The sequence below is a fragment of the Eptesicus fuscus genome, chromosome 21 (genome assembly GCF_027574615.1).
Source record: "Eptesicus fuscus isolate TK198812 chromosome 21, DD_ASM_mEF_20220401, whole genome shotgun sequence".
In the NCBI taxonomy this organism is placed as follows: Eukaryota; Metazoa; Chordata; class Mammalia; order Chiroptera; family Vespertilionidae; genus Eptesicus; species Eptesicus fuscus.
This window is the reverse complement of record NC_072493.1, coordinates 35860056-35872791: the sequence shown is the minus strand read 5'-3', so window position 1 is coordinate 35872791 and position 12736 is coordinate 35860056. Positions and strand designations below refer to the sequence as shown.

At 50.9% G+C, this 12736-nt stretch overlaps 1 protein-coding gene across 2 annotated transcripts; it reads left to right on the top strand.

The window, feature by feature from the left end:
- Positions 1–1558: 1558 nt before the first annotated feature.
- Positions 1559–6729, top strand: PPP1R14A (protein phosphatase 1 regulatory inhibitor subunit 14A). 2 transcript variants are annotated; one of them, XM_008139649.3, is made up of 4 exons: positions 1559–1827; positions 4639–4719; positions 5476–5508; positions 6467–6726. In XM_008139649.3, the coding sequence occupies exons 1-4, from the start codon at positions 1627–1629 to the stop codon at positions 6593–6595; spliced, it is 444 nt and encodes a 147-aa protein (XP_008137871.1). In that variant the 5' UTR covers positions 1559–1626; the 3' UTR covers positions 6596–6726. The 2 variants fall into 2 exon arrangements, with proteins under 2 accessions (XP_008137871.1, XP_054566798.1); XM_054710823.1 differs by lacking the exon at positions 5476–5508 and having other exon boundaries at positions 6467–6729.
- The last annotated feature ends 6007 nt before the right edge of the window (positions 6730–12736 follow it).

Sequence of the window (12736 nt, the reverse complement as noted above, 5' to 3'; positions counted from 1 at the left end):
AGAAAAGAGGTCTCCTTGTTTCAAATTCAGGTCCTTTTATAAGTCACAACTTTAAGTCTTCCATGATTTCCCCGACCTGCGGGGTCTTCTAACGGGGGTACCGAGGCGGCGCACCTAAGAGAATGAGAGACAGACAAGGGACGCAAAGAATGGAGGCAAGACAAAAGGGATTCTGATCAAGCCTCAAAACTTTATTTTTACAGCGTTCCTTATATGTGATTTCTAGAAGGGTGGATGCCTAGGAGGGGTGGGGGCTGACCTAGATAATCGGCTAAAGTCGTAACTATAGATAAAGGGTGTGGCAGTTGAAGGGCGGCTACAGAAGAAATGCTTTGTCCTCAGGCAAGAGGAAGTGGGCCTAGTTTCAGTAACTTACTGAAGGTCAGAGTTAATCCTTTGACCGACTCTTGGTTCCTGACAATAAACTTAACCGCCCTCAAGAGAACACATGATCTTAACTATCCTGTAATCCCGTGCTTGCATTGCTCTCTCCCAACTTCACATCATCTTCCTTAGTTCCCTCCTTAATCTTAAATTTATGAAAGAAACGCAAAACTGTTATTCTCTAAAGCATTTGAGATCTTGCTCCCTGGCATATGTCCTCAGTGTGGCTCAAACTCATAAAAATTCTCTACAGGTTTGAACATTTTTTTTAAATTTATTGATTGATTTTTTTTTAGAGAGAGAGAGAGAAACATTGATTTGTTCCACTTATTTATGCATTTATTGATTGCTTCTTGTATGTGCCCTGATCAGGGGTGGAACCTGCAACCTTGAATTATTGGGATGATGCTCTGAGTTACCCAGCTAGGACCTTTGATGTTCCTTATGTCGACAATATCTAAGATATTGCCTAGTTATGGATAGTTTTAAGCAGGGGAGGGACATGGCCAAAATGAAGCGTTAAGGTATCTTTCTCACTGCTTATAATTAGAAGTGGGCAGACCTGTGAAATAAGGTAAGGGACGTCTCTTGTCACCCTTGCTAAAATTGCAGCTCCATAGAATTGATCATATTCTAATAAACTCTATAATATACTGTACTTACGTTTACTGCCCGTCTCCACCACAGAATGTCAACTCCACGAGGGCTGGGCTTGTCTCTTTTGTTCACTGACCTGTTACAGAGTAGACACTCAATATTGGTAGAGTGAGCAAATCAATGGACGAATGAATGCACGGATGAGTGAATAAATGAAGCAACGAACAAATGATGTACAGTGAGTACGAAGGCTTGACGTTCCCCGAGCAAAGAAGGATGATGGCACGGGGCCTCCTGCACCGTTCCTGGCAACCGCCAGAAGGCGCTCAGCGGCGGGTTCCCCTGAGCCTGTCTTGGTACCCCGACCCTGTGATCCAGTGGCCTGGAGCCCCAGCCTGGCCGGAGGCTCCCAGACCCGACCCCTACCTGCGGCATCGTCGGCTACCGGCTTTCCACCAGAGCGGCGGCCAGTGCTCGCGCGGCCAGAGCGAAAACTGAGGCCCCGGGAGGCTGGGGCGGGGTCGGCCCCGGGGCGCGTCCGAGCCCCCGCCCCCGGCCGGCCCCGCCCCGCCCCGCCGCGTAAGAGGCCCCCCGGGCGCGCGGCGAAGGCTCACTGCGCGGCGCGGGGTCTGGGGCCAGGACGCGATGGCAGCTCAGCGGCTGGGCAAGAGGGTGCTGAGTAAGCTGCAGGCTCCGTCGCGGGCCCGCGGGCCGGGGGGCAGTCCCGGGGGGCTGCAGAAACGACACGCGCGTGTCACGGTTAAGTACGACCGGCGGGAGCTGCAGCGGCGGCTGGACGTGGAGAAGTGGATAGACGGGCGCTTGGAGGAGCTGTACCGCGGCCAGGTGAGACTGGGCGGGGCGTGAAGACGGTGGGGAGCTACCGGGTATCCTAGGTCCTTGGGCTGGGGGGAAGGGGGGGTCTTTGGTTGCGTGTGCTGGCTGCTTGCTGCACACGCACGCCAAGGGGTCGGGCACTCACTGCACGTATTGGCCTGGCCATCCACCGTCGAGGGCACTCTGCTTGTGGACACACAGAGAGAGACACACCCTTGAATCACCTGAGATGTGACCCAACATCTGGGGAGGGCCAGGGGTTGGCCACGTGGGGGGTGAAGAGGCAAAGCTGGGGAGTCGGAGCAGCCATATCTGGAGAAAGGGTGGGGGGGAGGGGATGTCTTAAAGCCAAACATAGACATGGTGACAGGGGAGTTACAACCACGCAGAGATACGAAGCAGAGGAAGCAACAACATTCACAGACGTGCACAGTGGCAAAGCAACAGCCACTCACAGGCACAGTGAGCAAAGCGACAGCCATACACAGACCCTCAAGGACACAAGCTGTGGTCACTTGCACATCAACATATGCTACAGCCATGGGCATGCACGGCATAGTAGCACAGGCCACAGCCATATGCAGACAACACAACACAACTAAACTACACTCACATAAAAGGACTCCAGTTACAGCTCTTCATAGATATACACCAGCACAAGCTGTAGCGGCTCATAGTACAAGCTACAACCATTACAACTAAATCAGACCGTTACTCCCTAAAGGCAAAAACTATAACTACAGGGCATATGCTACAGGCACTCGGGCATAAAACGACAGAAATGAGCCTGGCTCGAGTGGCTCAGTTGGTTGGAGCATCATCCAGTGCACTGAGCGCTTGCCAGTTTGATTGTCGGTCCGGGCACGTACCAGGGTTGAGAGTTCAATCCCTGATCAGAGCACGTACGTACGGAAGGCAGCTGATTGAGGTTTCTCTCTCACATCAATGTCTGTCTCTCTTGCTCTCACTCTCGCTAAGCATGTCCTTGGGTGAGGATTGAAAACAAAAACAAAACAAAAAAGACAGAAATAACCGTTACACCCAGATAGAGAACAGAGTAAGCTGCAGAAGATGTAGGTAGCCCTGACCGGTTTGGCTCAGTGGATAGAGTGTCGGCCTGCAGACTGAAGGGCCTCGGGTTCGATTCCGGTCATGGGCATGTACCTTGGTTGCGAGCACATCCCCAGTAGGGGGTGTGCAGGAGGCAGCTGATGGATGTTTCTCTCTCATCCATGTTTCTAGCTCTCTATCCCTATCCCTTCCTCTCTGTAAAAATATCAATAAAATATATATTTTTTAAAAAGATGTAGGTACATGTGGACATACAATGGCAGAAACTATCGCTGCCCCTGGGCACACAGAGCATGAACTATAGTCTTGTATTCACTGGAGCCTCTGATAGAAGTCATACTTTGTACAACACACATGCTGGGGGCACCGTCCTGGGTTCCTGAGGGTCACAGGAGTACACAGACACACAGGAGGCAGATGTCCTCCACACAGTGTGACGATGGTAGAAGCCATGGCCCCTCACAGTGACATGAGGTCCCTCTGTTCTCAGACACAAATGGGCTTGTGCAGATGACAGTCAAGTCCAGTTGCTTGTGGTAAGCGGTATTCCTAGAGGTCACCCTCAGGCGGTGGGCACTATGGCTGCCTGTAATACATGGTGATGAGACAAACACAGTAAGCCAGAGCCACACACTTTGCACCCATAGGACCACAGGCCCCTGTGCAGGCCACACACATGATGCCACATACCTCTGCACCATCATGCTGGCCCCAGCCCCCAGCACAGGGGCACCCGCAGGCGTGTAACACACTTATAGACACTCCGTGCCTTTGCTGAACACCCAGTCTGGAAGGCTGCACTAAAGTCAGCAGAACTTTGGGTGAGGGAAGAAAACATCTGTAGACTCAGAGGTCTCGTGCTCAGACAACTGGGTTCTGTCCCCTGCAGGGATCCTGAGCCAGCCTGAGTTTGGCCCTCTGGCCCAAGAGGCCATTAGGAGTCCCCTTCTTTTTTTTTTTTTTAAATATATTTTATTGATTTTTTTACAGAGAGAGGGATAGAGAGTTAGAAACATCGATGAGAGAGAAACATCGATCAGCTGCCTCCTGCACACTCCCGCCTGGGGATGTGCCCGCAACCGAGGTACATGCCCTTGACCGGAATCGAACCCGGGACCCTTCAGTCTGCAGGCCGACGCTCTATCCACTGAGCCAAACCGGTTTCGGCAGGAGTCCCCTTCTTAGTTGCTTAAAGTTAGGCTCATGGCTCATCCTACCTACTTTGGGGGGGAGGGGCTTGGTGGCCATCTCCTTGGGCTCAGGGGGTTGCACTTGGCCCCCTGTGCTCCTTCCTGTCGCCTGGGGCAAGGGGCCAACCCCAGCAGGCTCTGGCTGGCAGCTCCCCCAGCTCCCCTCCCCCGCACCTAACTCAGACTTTTCCTTGCAAGGGCAGAGCCAGCCCCTCTCCTGAGTCCCAGAATCTGACATTCCAAAACACCACCAGGCCTGTTTCCCCACTGTGGGAACTGGGGCCAAGCAGAGAGACCCATGACAGCCCTGAGGTCCCTGGGGCCCAGGGGCCCAGGCATTTGAGCTGGTACAGGCCCTGGGCCTCTTGTCAACTCATCTGTCACTCCTGCCCCCAACCCCCAGATGTCCCGCCTTGGCGGTGCTGTCCCTGACTGCCACATTATTGCTCCAGAACCGCCAGCTGGGCCCTCGGGCCTGGGCTCCCACAGAGCCCCGGGACAAAGGCAGGGGAGGGAGGGAAAAGGGCGCCCGACCAGCTTTCTCTTCTCCCCGCCTTAGGAGGCAGAGATGCCCGATGAAGTCAACATCGACGAGTTGTTGGAATTGGAGAGTGAAGAGGACAGAAGCCAGAAAATCCAGGTAGGTGGAGGGGAAAGCTGCCCCCCAGTCCTCCACCACGCCCCTCCCTAAGATTCCTAGCAATGGCTACCATGTTTATTGAGTCCTTACTATGTACTGGGAATTATTTCAATCGCTTTACACTTACTTTTTTAAAAAAATATATTTTTATTGATTTCAGAGAGGAAGGGAGAGGGATAGAACGATAGAAACATCAATGAGAGAGAATCATTGATCAGCTGTCTCCTGCTTGCCTCCCACGGGGGATCGAGCCCACAACCCAGGCATGTGCCCCCGACTGGAATCGAACCCGGGATCCTTCAGTCCACCGGCCGATGCTCTATCCACTGAGCCAAACCACTTAGGGCTACACTTATTATCTTATTTAATCCTCACAATACCCTATGAAGTAGGCACTATTCTCCATTTTCCAGATGGTGAACGTGAACCCCAGAGATGTAATCACTTGCCCAGGGTCCCTCAGCTCAGGAGGAGCGGAGCTGGGCGTCACAGCACGCGGGCAGTTCGGCTCTTATGGCCTGTTTTCTCCCAGAGGCAGGAAGTGCTGTGTGACCTCGCCTCAGCCTAGAGTTTCTGGACTCAGCCTGCCCTCAGCCTGTGCTCCTCCCTTAAAGACAGGTGGGAAGTCCACCTTGGAGTCTGACTTCATTGTCTTGTTGTTGGGGCTTTGTTAGGACGGGAAGGAACTGGAGGGGCAGAGGTGTTGTTAGTCATTTACTATTTACTTTTTTTTTTTTTGCGTGGGTGGGGGTTTAGGGACTCCTGAAATCGTGCACGAACCCCACAGAGGTGAGTTTTTCGTTCCCCTTACAGGCCCTGTTCTGGCCCCCTGCATCCTCATGGGGAAGGGGGGGGTGTCTGGGGAGCAGGGGAAAGCTGCCATCCAGGACCAGCAGAGGGAATTCTGGGGAACCCTCTTCTTTCTCTAGTGGAGTCTTTTATCTTCTCCTCTTTTCCCATCTGCCACTGGGCCTCCATTATCTCCTCCCCTCTGAGAGCTCCCCCATCTGTCTCCTGTTTCTACCTCTGCTATGCTCTGTCTGCTTCCCTCTCTCCCTCTCCCTGTTACTGCCTCCCCCCTCACTCCCGGGGCTCCCTTCCACACCTCTGCGTCCCGCCACCCCCCCCCCCCACACACACACACACATACACACATCTTTCCAGGCCTTGAAGCTGAGCAGCTCAAGCCCTCCCACTTCCTTCTCTGCTTTAAAAGGGAAAAATATTCATGTTTCTCTAACTAGCTCTGGGCTGCCTGAGGGAGATTGTGTGTGTGTCTGCTCTGCAGGCTCAGGCTCTGCCCTGGGGACCCCCCTGGGGATCTCTTGGCCTGGGAAACATCTGGAATGTCTCTCTGTGGCTCCGTTCCTTTCTCTGTCCCTTTGTCTTGCCCTCTGACTCTCTCTCTGCACCTCTGTCTGTTTCTGTGTCCTGGTCTCTGTCTCCATCTCTCTCCCAGTCTCTCTCTGTCTCTACAGCTCCCTGTCTTTCTTTCTTTGTCTCCATCTCTCTCGTTCCTTGTATCTCTTTCTCCCTTTTGCCCTCTCCCATCTCTGTCTCCCCCCCCCCCCCCCCCCACCCCAAATCTTCTTCCTCTTTATGGCCTCTCTTCCCTAACTTCACCTCCACCCCCTCTCACTGACCTGGAAGTAGAAGGAAGGGGTCAGGTCAGAGGGGCTGGGCTGGGCTGGCCTGGGCAGGGCCCCACCCCTCCCCCTGTTCTCAGCACCCTCCACCCTGTCCTCAGGACTTCGTCCAGGAGCTGCTGGTGAAGTTGCGAGGCCTCCACAAGCAGCCCGGCCTCCGCCAGCCCAGCCCCTCCGGTGACAGAAGCCTGAGCCCCCTCCAAGACCGGGCCCGGACCTTGCCGCCCTGACACGCTCTGGCCGCTGAGGCCCCCCCGCCCCCCTTCCTAGTGCCCTCCTGGGTTGTTTATAAGTAGTATTTAATGGTTCTGTAACAGTAACACTGAGTGCCTGTTTTTCCTCTCCCTGGTCACTCCAGGCTTCCCCTGGCTCCACTCCTAAAATCTTCCTCTCTCCTGCTGGCCTCCTTGTGTCCAGCACCCACAGCTGGCCCACACAGATGGAGAATCACTCCTCAGCGGCCAGAGAGCATGAGAACAGGCTCTGCTGACCTTCCAGCCCCGGGACTCACATCCTGTCCTCCCCTCCCCCAGCCTTGGCCCATCCCAGCTGCCCGGGCCCTAGTGTCCAGATGGCACCCAGCTCCTGTGGGAATGACGGCCCGCACAGGACCCTGTATGCCTGCTATCACCGCAACCCATCAAGAACAGCCATCCATGCCATGAGTTTTATTGAGCACTTACTGTGTACGTGGCATGGCCGTTGGGATTAGGACCACAAAGAGGAGGAGAATATGGCCCCTGGTGCCGAGGTGCTCACACTCTACACTGGTGCAGAAGATTAGAGCAAAGTGGTGAACGGTCCGAGATACCGGGGAGCCCAGGGAGTGGGAGGCACCTGTCATGCTGTGGGGGGGCACATTTTTGGAGGGCTGCTTCCTGAAGGAAGTCCCATGGAGGCAGGGCTTCGGAGGATGCACAGGCATTTGTGTGAAATGGATATCCATAGCTGAGGGCTTGGAACCTGTGTGTGTGGGAACTGACATGGACGCTGAGCCAGGGAAGATACACATTGGCCGGGCCCTCCACCAATCAGGATCGGCAAGTCTCCCAGGGGCCCATCAGGAGAGCCCCTGGGCTGGGGCATGGGGAGGCCTGAAGGGTCCTAGGGCAGGAGCCTGGGCGTCAGACGTGGGTAGTGGCTATTGACCAAAAACTGGAAGGTATTTCAGTACTTTAAAAAGAATTCATTTTTTGTTAATCCTCATTGGAGGATGTTTTCCCATTGATATTTAAGAGAGAGTGGAAGGGAGGGGGAGAGACACAGAGAGAGAAACAACAATGTGAGAGAGATCCATCAACTGGTTGCCTCCAGCATATGCCCTGACCAGGGCTGGGGATCAAGCCTGCAACCCAGGTACGTGCCCTGGACCCGGGACCCTTCAGCCTGTGGGCCAATGCTCTATCCACTGAGCCAAACCGGCTAGGGCTATTTCAATATTTTAACAGCAGGTCTAGTGTACCGGTGATCCCAGCTGGGTGCAGTCAGGAGATGGAGGGTGGCTGGGGTTGCACCAAGGACCCGCAGGACCAGAGCTAGGGTGATTTCCCCCCAGGACAAAGCACATCTCCCATCTTGCCTTTGCTGACTGAAGTTGGGGCCCCAGCTGCAGTTCCCACTCCGCAGCCTGGCCAGGATCAGGCACCCATCCCGGGGAGTCTGAGTTCCCATCTGGCAGGAAGAGGAGGTGCCCCTGAAGAAGAGCATGCAGGGTGGGCCTGGCCTGTCCAGCCCTGCGGGTGGCCTCGCTGTCCCTGCACAGATAGGCCTCAGGCTTCCAGTGCCCCCTTCCCTCCACACAAAAGGTGCAGAGAATGAATGTGTGGAGACTGGAGGTATCCCACCTCCTGGCATCTGAGCGCCTGGGCCTCTCCCAGGACACCCACGGAGGCCTAAGGAACTCTGAACTCCCTCTCACAGAACCTGTTTTTGGTTCCTCATCTTTGTGGAGGCGGCATATACTCAGACCCAGGTTCTAACGTCCTGGGCGTGCCTCTCGGTTTCCTCATCAGGAAAATGGGGACTTCACAAAAACCGAGGCCCAGATTCCTGATGTCACTTGCCCAAAGTCACACAGCTGGGAAGTGGCGCTGGGCTTTAATTTCAGGCAGTATAGCTCCAGAGCCCAGCTATTTCATTCCTACACTACGGCACTCGTGTGAACTATAGCAGTGATTGCTGTTCAGTGGCAGGAAGAGGTTGACTGATTCATACTAAGGTGCTGGTGACTTCTCACAGCCTACCTGAGAAATCCTATCTAAAGGGCAATACAACTTGACTGAAAATAAGGCTACAAACAAAAGGGTTGGGAAGCAGCATCCTGAAGTGGGTAAGAGCCCAGATTCAAATGCCATTTGTCCTACTTCCTGGCTGTGTGATATTGAGCAAGTCACTTAACCTTTCTGTGCCTCAGTTTCCACATCTGTAGAATTAAGGTGATTATAATAGTATCTACCTCCCAGGGTAGTGGAGGCTTAAATGCACAGACCCTGGGCACATAATAAGCATTGTTATCAACCTGATTGTAGGGAGAGGGAGCTGGGCCATTTGCTTCTACACCCACCACACCTGGCCAGCAAGTTGCCCCTTGGAGACACCAACCCACACCCCTGGAACATGGGAAAACCTGGCCTGCCCCCCTTGCCTCCTTCACTGGGCTCTGCCCATGGAGGCCTGTGGTCTGCTTTCCACTCAGCAGCCAGAGGATGCTTTTTCTCACCCTGACATTAGTCTCCATCCATCCTTTTCCCTCTCCTCTTTCCTCCAGAGGTCACTGTTTTAATCGTTTTCTTGCTATTGTCCCGGTATATCCTCAGGCAAATACAGACCAATGTGAACTTGTATTGCTTCCCCTCTACACACAGACAGACAGTGTGAACACTATCCTAACCTTGCTTGTTCCTGTAATAGCCTATCTCGGGGATCTTTCCTATCACAACCCTCCACAGGCTTCCCTTGGCCCCAGAACAGAAGCCACAGTCCTCCCCTCCATGCTCCGCCCCATCACCGTTCTGCCTTCCTCCCTGCCCGCTCGGTCCCTTGCCTGCACCGGCCACTCCATCCATCAGGCGCTTCCCCTCCGGGATCCACAGACACCTGTCCTCTTCACAGAGCACCCTTCTTCCAGAGTCCTCCTCCTCATTGAGATGTAATCAGAGCGGTGTCCTTACGCCCCTTCCTTAAGGAGTCATTACCCTGTTACCCTGGTTTATTTTCTCCACAGAATTTATGAGACCCCGAAATTATCATCTTATCGTCTGTCTAGATTCCCCCACCTTTAGCATGTTAGCTTCTGGCTTGCCCTCAAGCAGGGCTCTATTCCTGATGTCTTCAACCAACAGCACCTGGCACGCAATAGTGCTTATCCAATGACAGTGCCCCCTGGTGGCCACCATATAGTAACCCTCCTTTGTGTAGAAGTGAGGCTTTGGTGCCCCCTCCTGCCTGTTTTGAGTTGTTTTACAACTAAACTCCAAAGGTCAGTTACTCCAGGGGTGGTCGGCAGATAATGCATTAAAAGAAAAGGCTCTGAGGAAACTACTAAAAAAATACTGACCTATCTTTATCTCTGCTCAACACCAGCGGCTTTGCTGATTAGAATGACTGTTACAGGAAGGCGGGGGAGGTTTGAGAGGGGGAGGTAAGACATCAACCGAAGGACTTGTACGCATGCATATAAGCATAACCAATGGACTCAAGACACTGGGGCGGGGTGTGAGGGCATGTGTGGGGTGGGGTGGGGGGAGTAAGGGGAGGCTGCGGGAAGGTCAATGGGGAAAAAAGGAGACATATGTGCTACTATTTGTAATGCTTTAAACAATTAAAAATAAGAATAACTATTAGAAATGGGCTTGCATCAATGATATGATTGGTATTCACAACTGGCTAAAATGTCTTGGAAATACTTCCTGCCCTCATAAAGTGGGCAGGAAGGCTCTTAGCAAAGGGATTAACCTGGTTGATACAGGATCAACCTACAATAATCAGTATTATTCACCAACACTGTAGTAAGCAATTGAATATAATTTTTTAAAACTGTACAGTTTTTTCAAAGAGAAGAATTAAATTTTTTTTTTATTGATTTCAGAGAGGAAGGGAGAGGGAGAGAGAGATAGGAACATCAATGATGAGATAGAATAATTGATCGACTGCCTCCTGCACACCTCACATTGGGGATTGAGCCCACAATCCTGGGCATGTGCCCTGACCGAAATTGAACCATGACCTCCTGGTTCATAGGTCGACACTCAACCATGGAGCCACGCCAGTTGGGCTGTACAGTTTTTAAGAGCAATAAATACAATAGTTTATCAAACAACTTAAAGATGCAGACACATGGAAAAAATTTTAAATGCTGGATAAAGGATATAGAAGATAATCTGAAAAAATGATACCATTCATGGCCTTGAATAAGGTAGCTTAATATTAGCCACTGTGAATGCCGCATCCATTCGTGGCTGGGGCTCGAGGTCTGGAGAAGGGGCTGACGCACAAATGAATACACTAGACAAGAAATATAAATTTAGAAGGCATGGGGGAGCCAGGCGGAGACATTTCTTTAGTGGAGAGGCCCTCTGAAACTTGGACCCATCAGCTTTTATTTACTTGAATACACATTTGCCCTTTAGGAATGCAAACAGGCATATCAATGGTAAAGTTCAGTAAACAATAGCACTGGTAGCAGCCTGCCTTGGTTCACAGCTTGGCCTCTCCTTGGCACCTCTAAGCCCAACACAAGTGGTAACAATCTGCAGATCACTCTGTTGCTCATGCTGGGTGGCCCCAGGCAGGGTACAGGCAATAGCTGACTCTGTACCTCACGGGACGCCCTAGAGCCAACATACCCAGTGGTCAGTTTCAGACCACACCAGATTACAACCCTACCACATCCACTATATCCATGAGTGACACACTCAAGGGTGGACTCAGGGAGCACCAAAGCCCCACTGAAGCATGTCCTACTCCATATGATTGGCTCCTGCACAGCCGCTCTTCCACTGTAATCCCAGCTGGTCTCCACAGCTGACTGGCCTGGAGGTGACACCCTTTCAGCTCAGGTGATTGGGGAAGCTAAGCCACTGGGCCCTATAGGATACCTACTACACAGGGCCACTCTACCAATTCCAGGAGACATAACAGCTCTACCTAATATATAAAAGTAAACAGGGAAGCAACCACAATGAGAAGTTAAAAAAACATGTTTCAAATGAAAGAACAGAAGAAATCTCCAGAAAAAGAACTAAATGAAATGGAAGCAAGCAAACTACCAGAATTCAAAACAATGGTTACAAGGATGCTCAAGAAACTTTGTGAGAATGTCAAGAAACTTAATGAGAAGTGAAAGGAACTTAGTGATAACATCAACAACATAAAAAGGGGCCCTCCATCCTATCAGAAATGAAGGATACACTAACTGAAACAAAAAAAATAATTTATAGGGAATCAACAATACAGTAGAGGATGCTGAGAATCAAATCAGTGATTTGGAATAAGAGGAAGCAAAAAACATCCAATCAGAACAGCAAAGAGAAAAAAGAACCCCAAAATATGAAGATAATATAAGGATCTCTGAGACAACTTCAAGCATCCCAACATTTGTATCATGGGTGTGCCAGAAGGAAAAGAGAGGGAGCAAGAAATTGAAAACCTATTTGAGGAAATAACAGAAAATTTCCCTTACCTGGTGAAAGAAATAGACGTACAAGCCCAGGAAGCACATAGAATCCCAAACAAGATGAACCCAAAGAGGCCCACACCAAGACACATCATAATTAAAATGCCCAAGGTAAAAGACAAGAGAGAATCTTAAAAGCTGCAAGAGAAAAGCAATTAGTTACCTACAAGGGAGCACAACTGTCACGTGATTTCTCAACAGAAACTTTGCAGGCCAGAGGGAATAGCAAGGAATATTCAAAGTGATGAAAAGCAAGGACTTATAACCAAGATTACTCTACCCTGCAAAGCTATCATTTAGAATTGAAGGTCAGATAAAGAACTTCCCAGACAAGAAAAAACTAAAGGAGTTAATTACCACCAAACCAGTATTATATGAAATGTCAAAGGGTCTTCTTTAAGAAGAAAAATAAATAAAAAATATGAACTATAAAATGGCAATAAATACATATCTATCAACAATTGAATCTAAAAATAAACAAACAAGCAGATCAGAAACAGACTCATAGATACAGAGAACATTTTGACAGTTGCCAGATGGGAGGGGTATTGAGAGGATGGGTGAAAAAGGTGAAGGGATTCAGAAGTACAAATTAGTAATTATAGTGTAGCCATGGAGGTATAAAGTATAGCATAGAGAATATAGTCAATAATATTCTAATAACTATGTATTGTTTCAGATGGGGATGAGATATTTT

What these genes read in the sequence shown, in the direction of transcription:
- PPP1R14A (XM_008139649.3), top strand. Translation starts at nt 1,627, where the DNA reads ATGGCAGCTCAGCGGCTGGGCAAGAGGGTGCTGAGTAAGCTGCAGGCT. An exon ending in AGGAGCTGTACCGCGGCCAG is followed by an intron (nt 1,828 to 4,638) that starts GTGAGACTGGGC and finishes TCCCCGCCTTAG; the next exon opens with GAGGCAGAGATGCCCGATGA. An exon ending in ACAGAAGCCAGAAAATCCAG is followed by an intron (nt 4,720 to 5,475) that starts GTAGGTGGAGGG and finishes GTGGGGGTTTAG; the next exon opens with GGACTCCTGAAATCGTGCAC.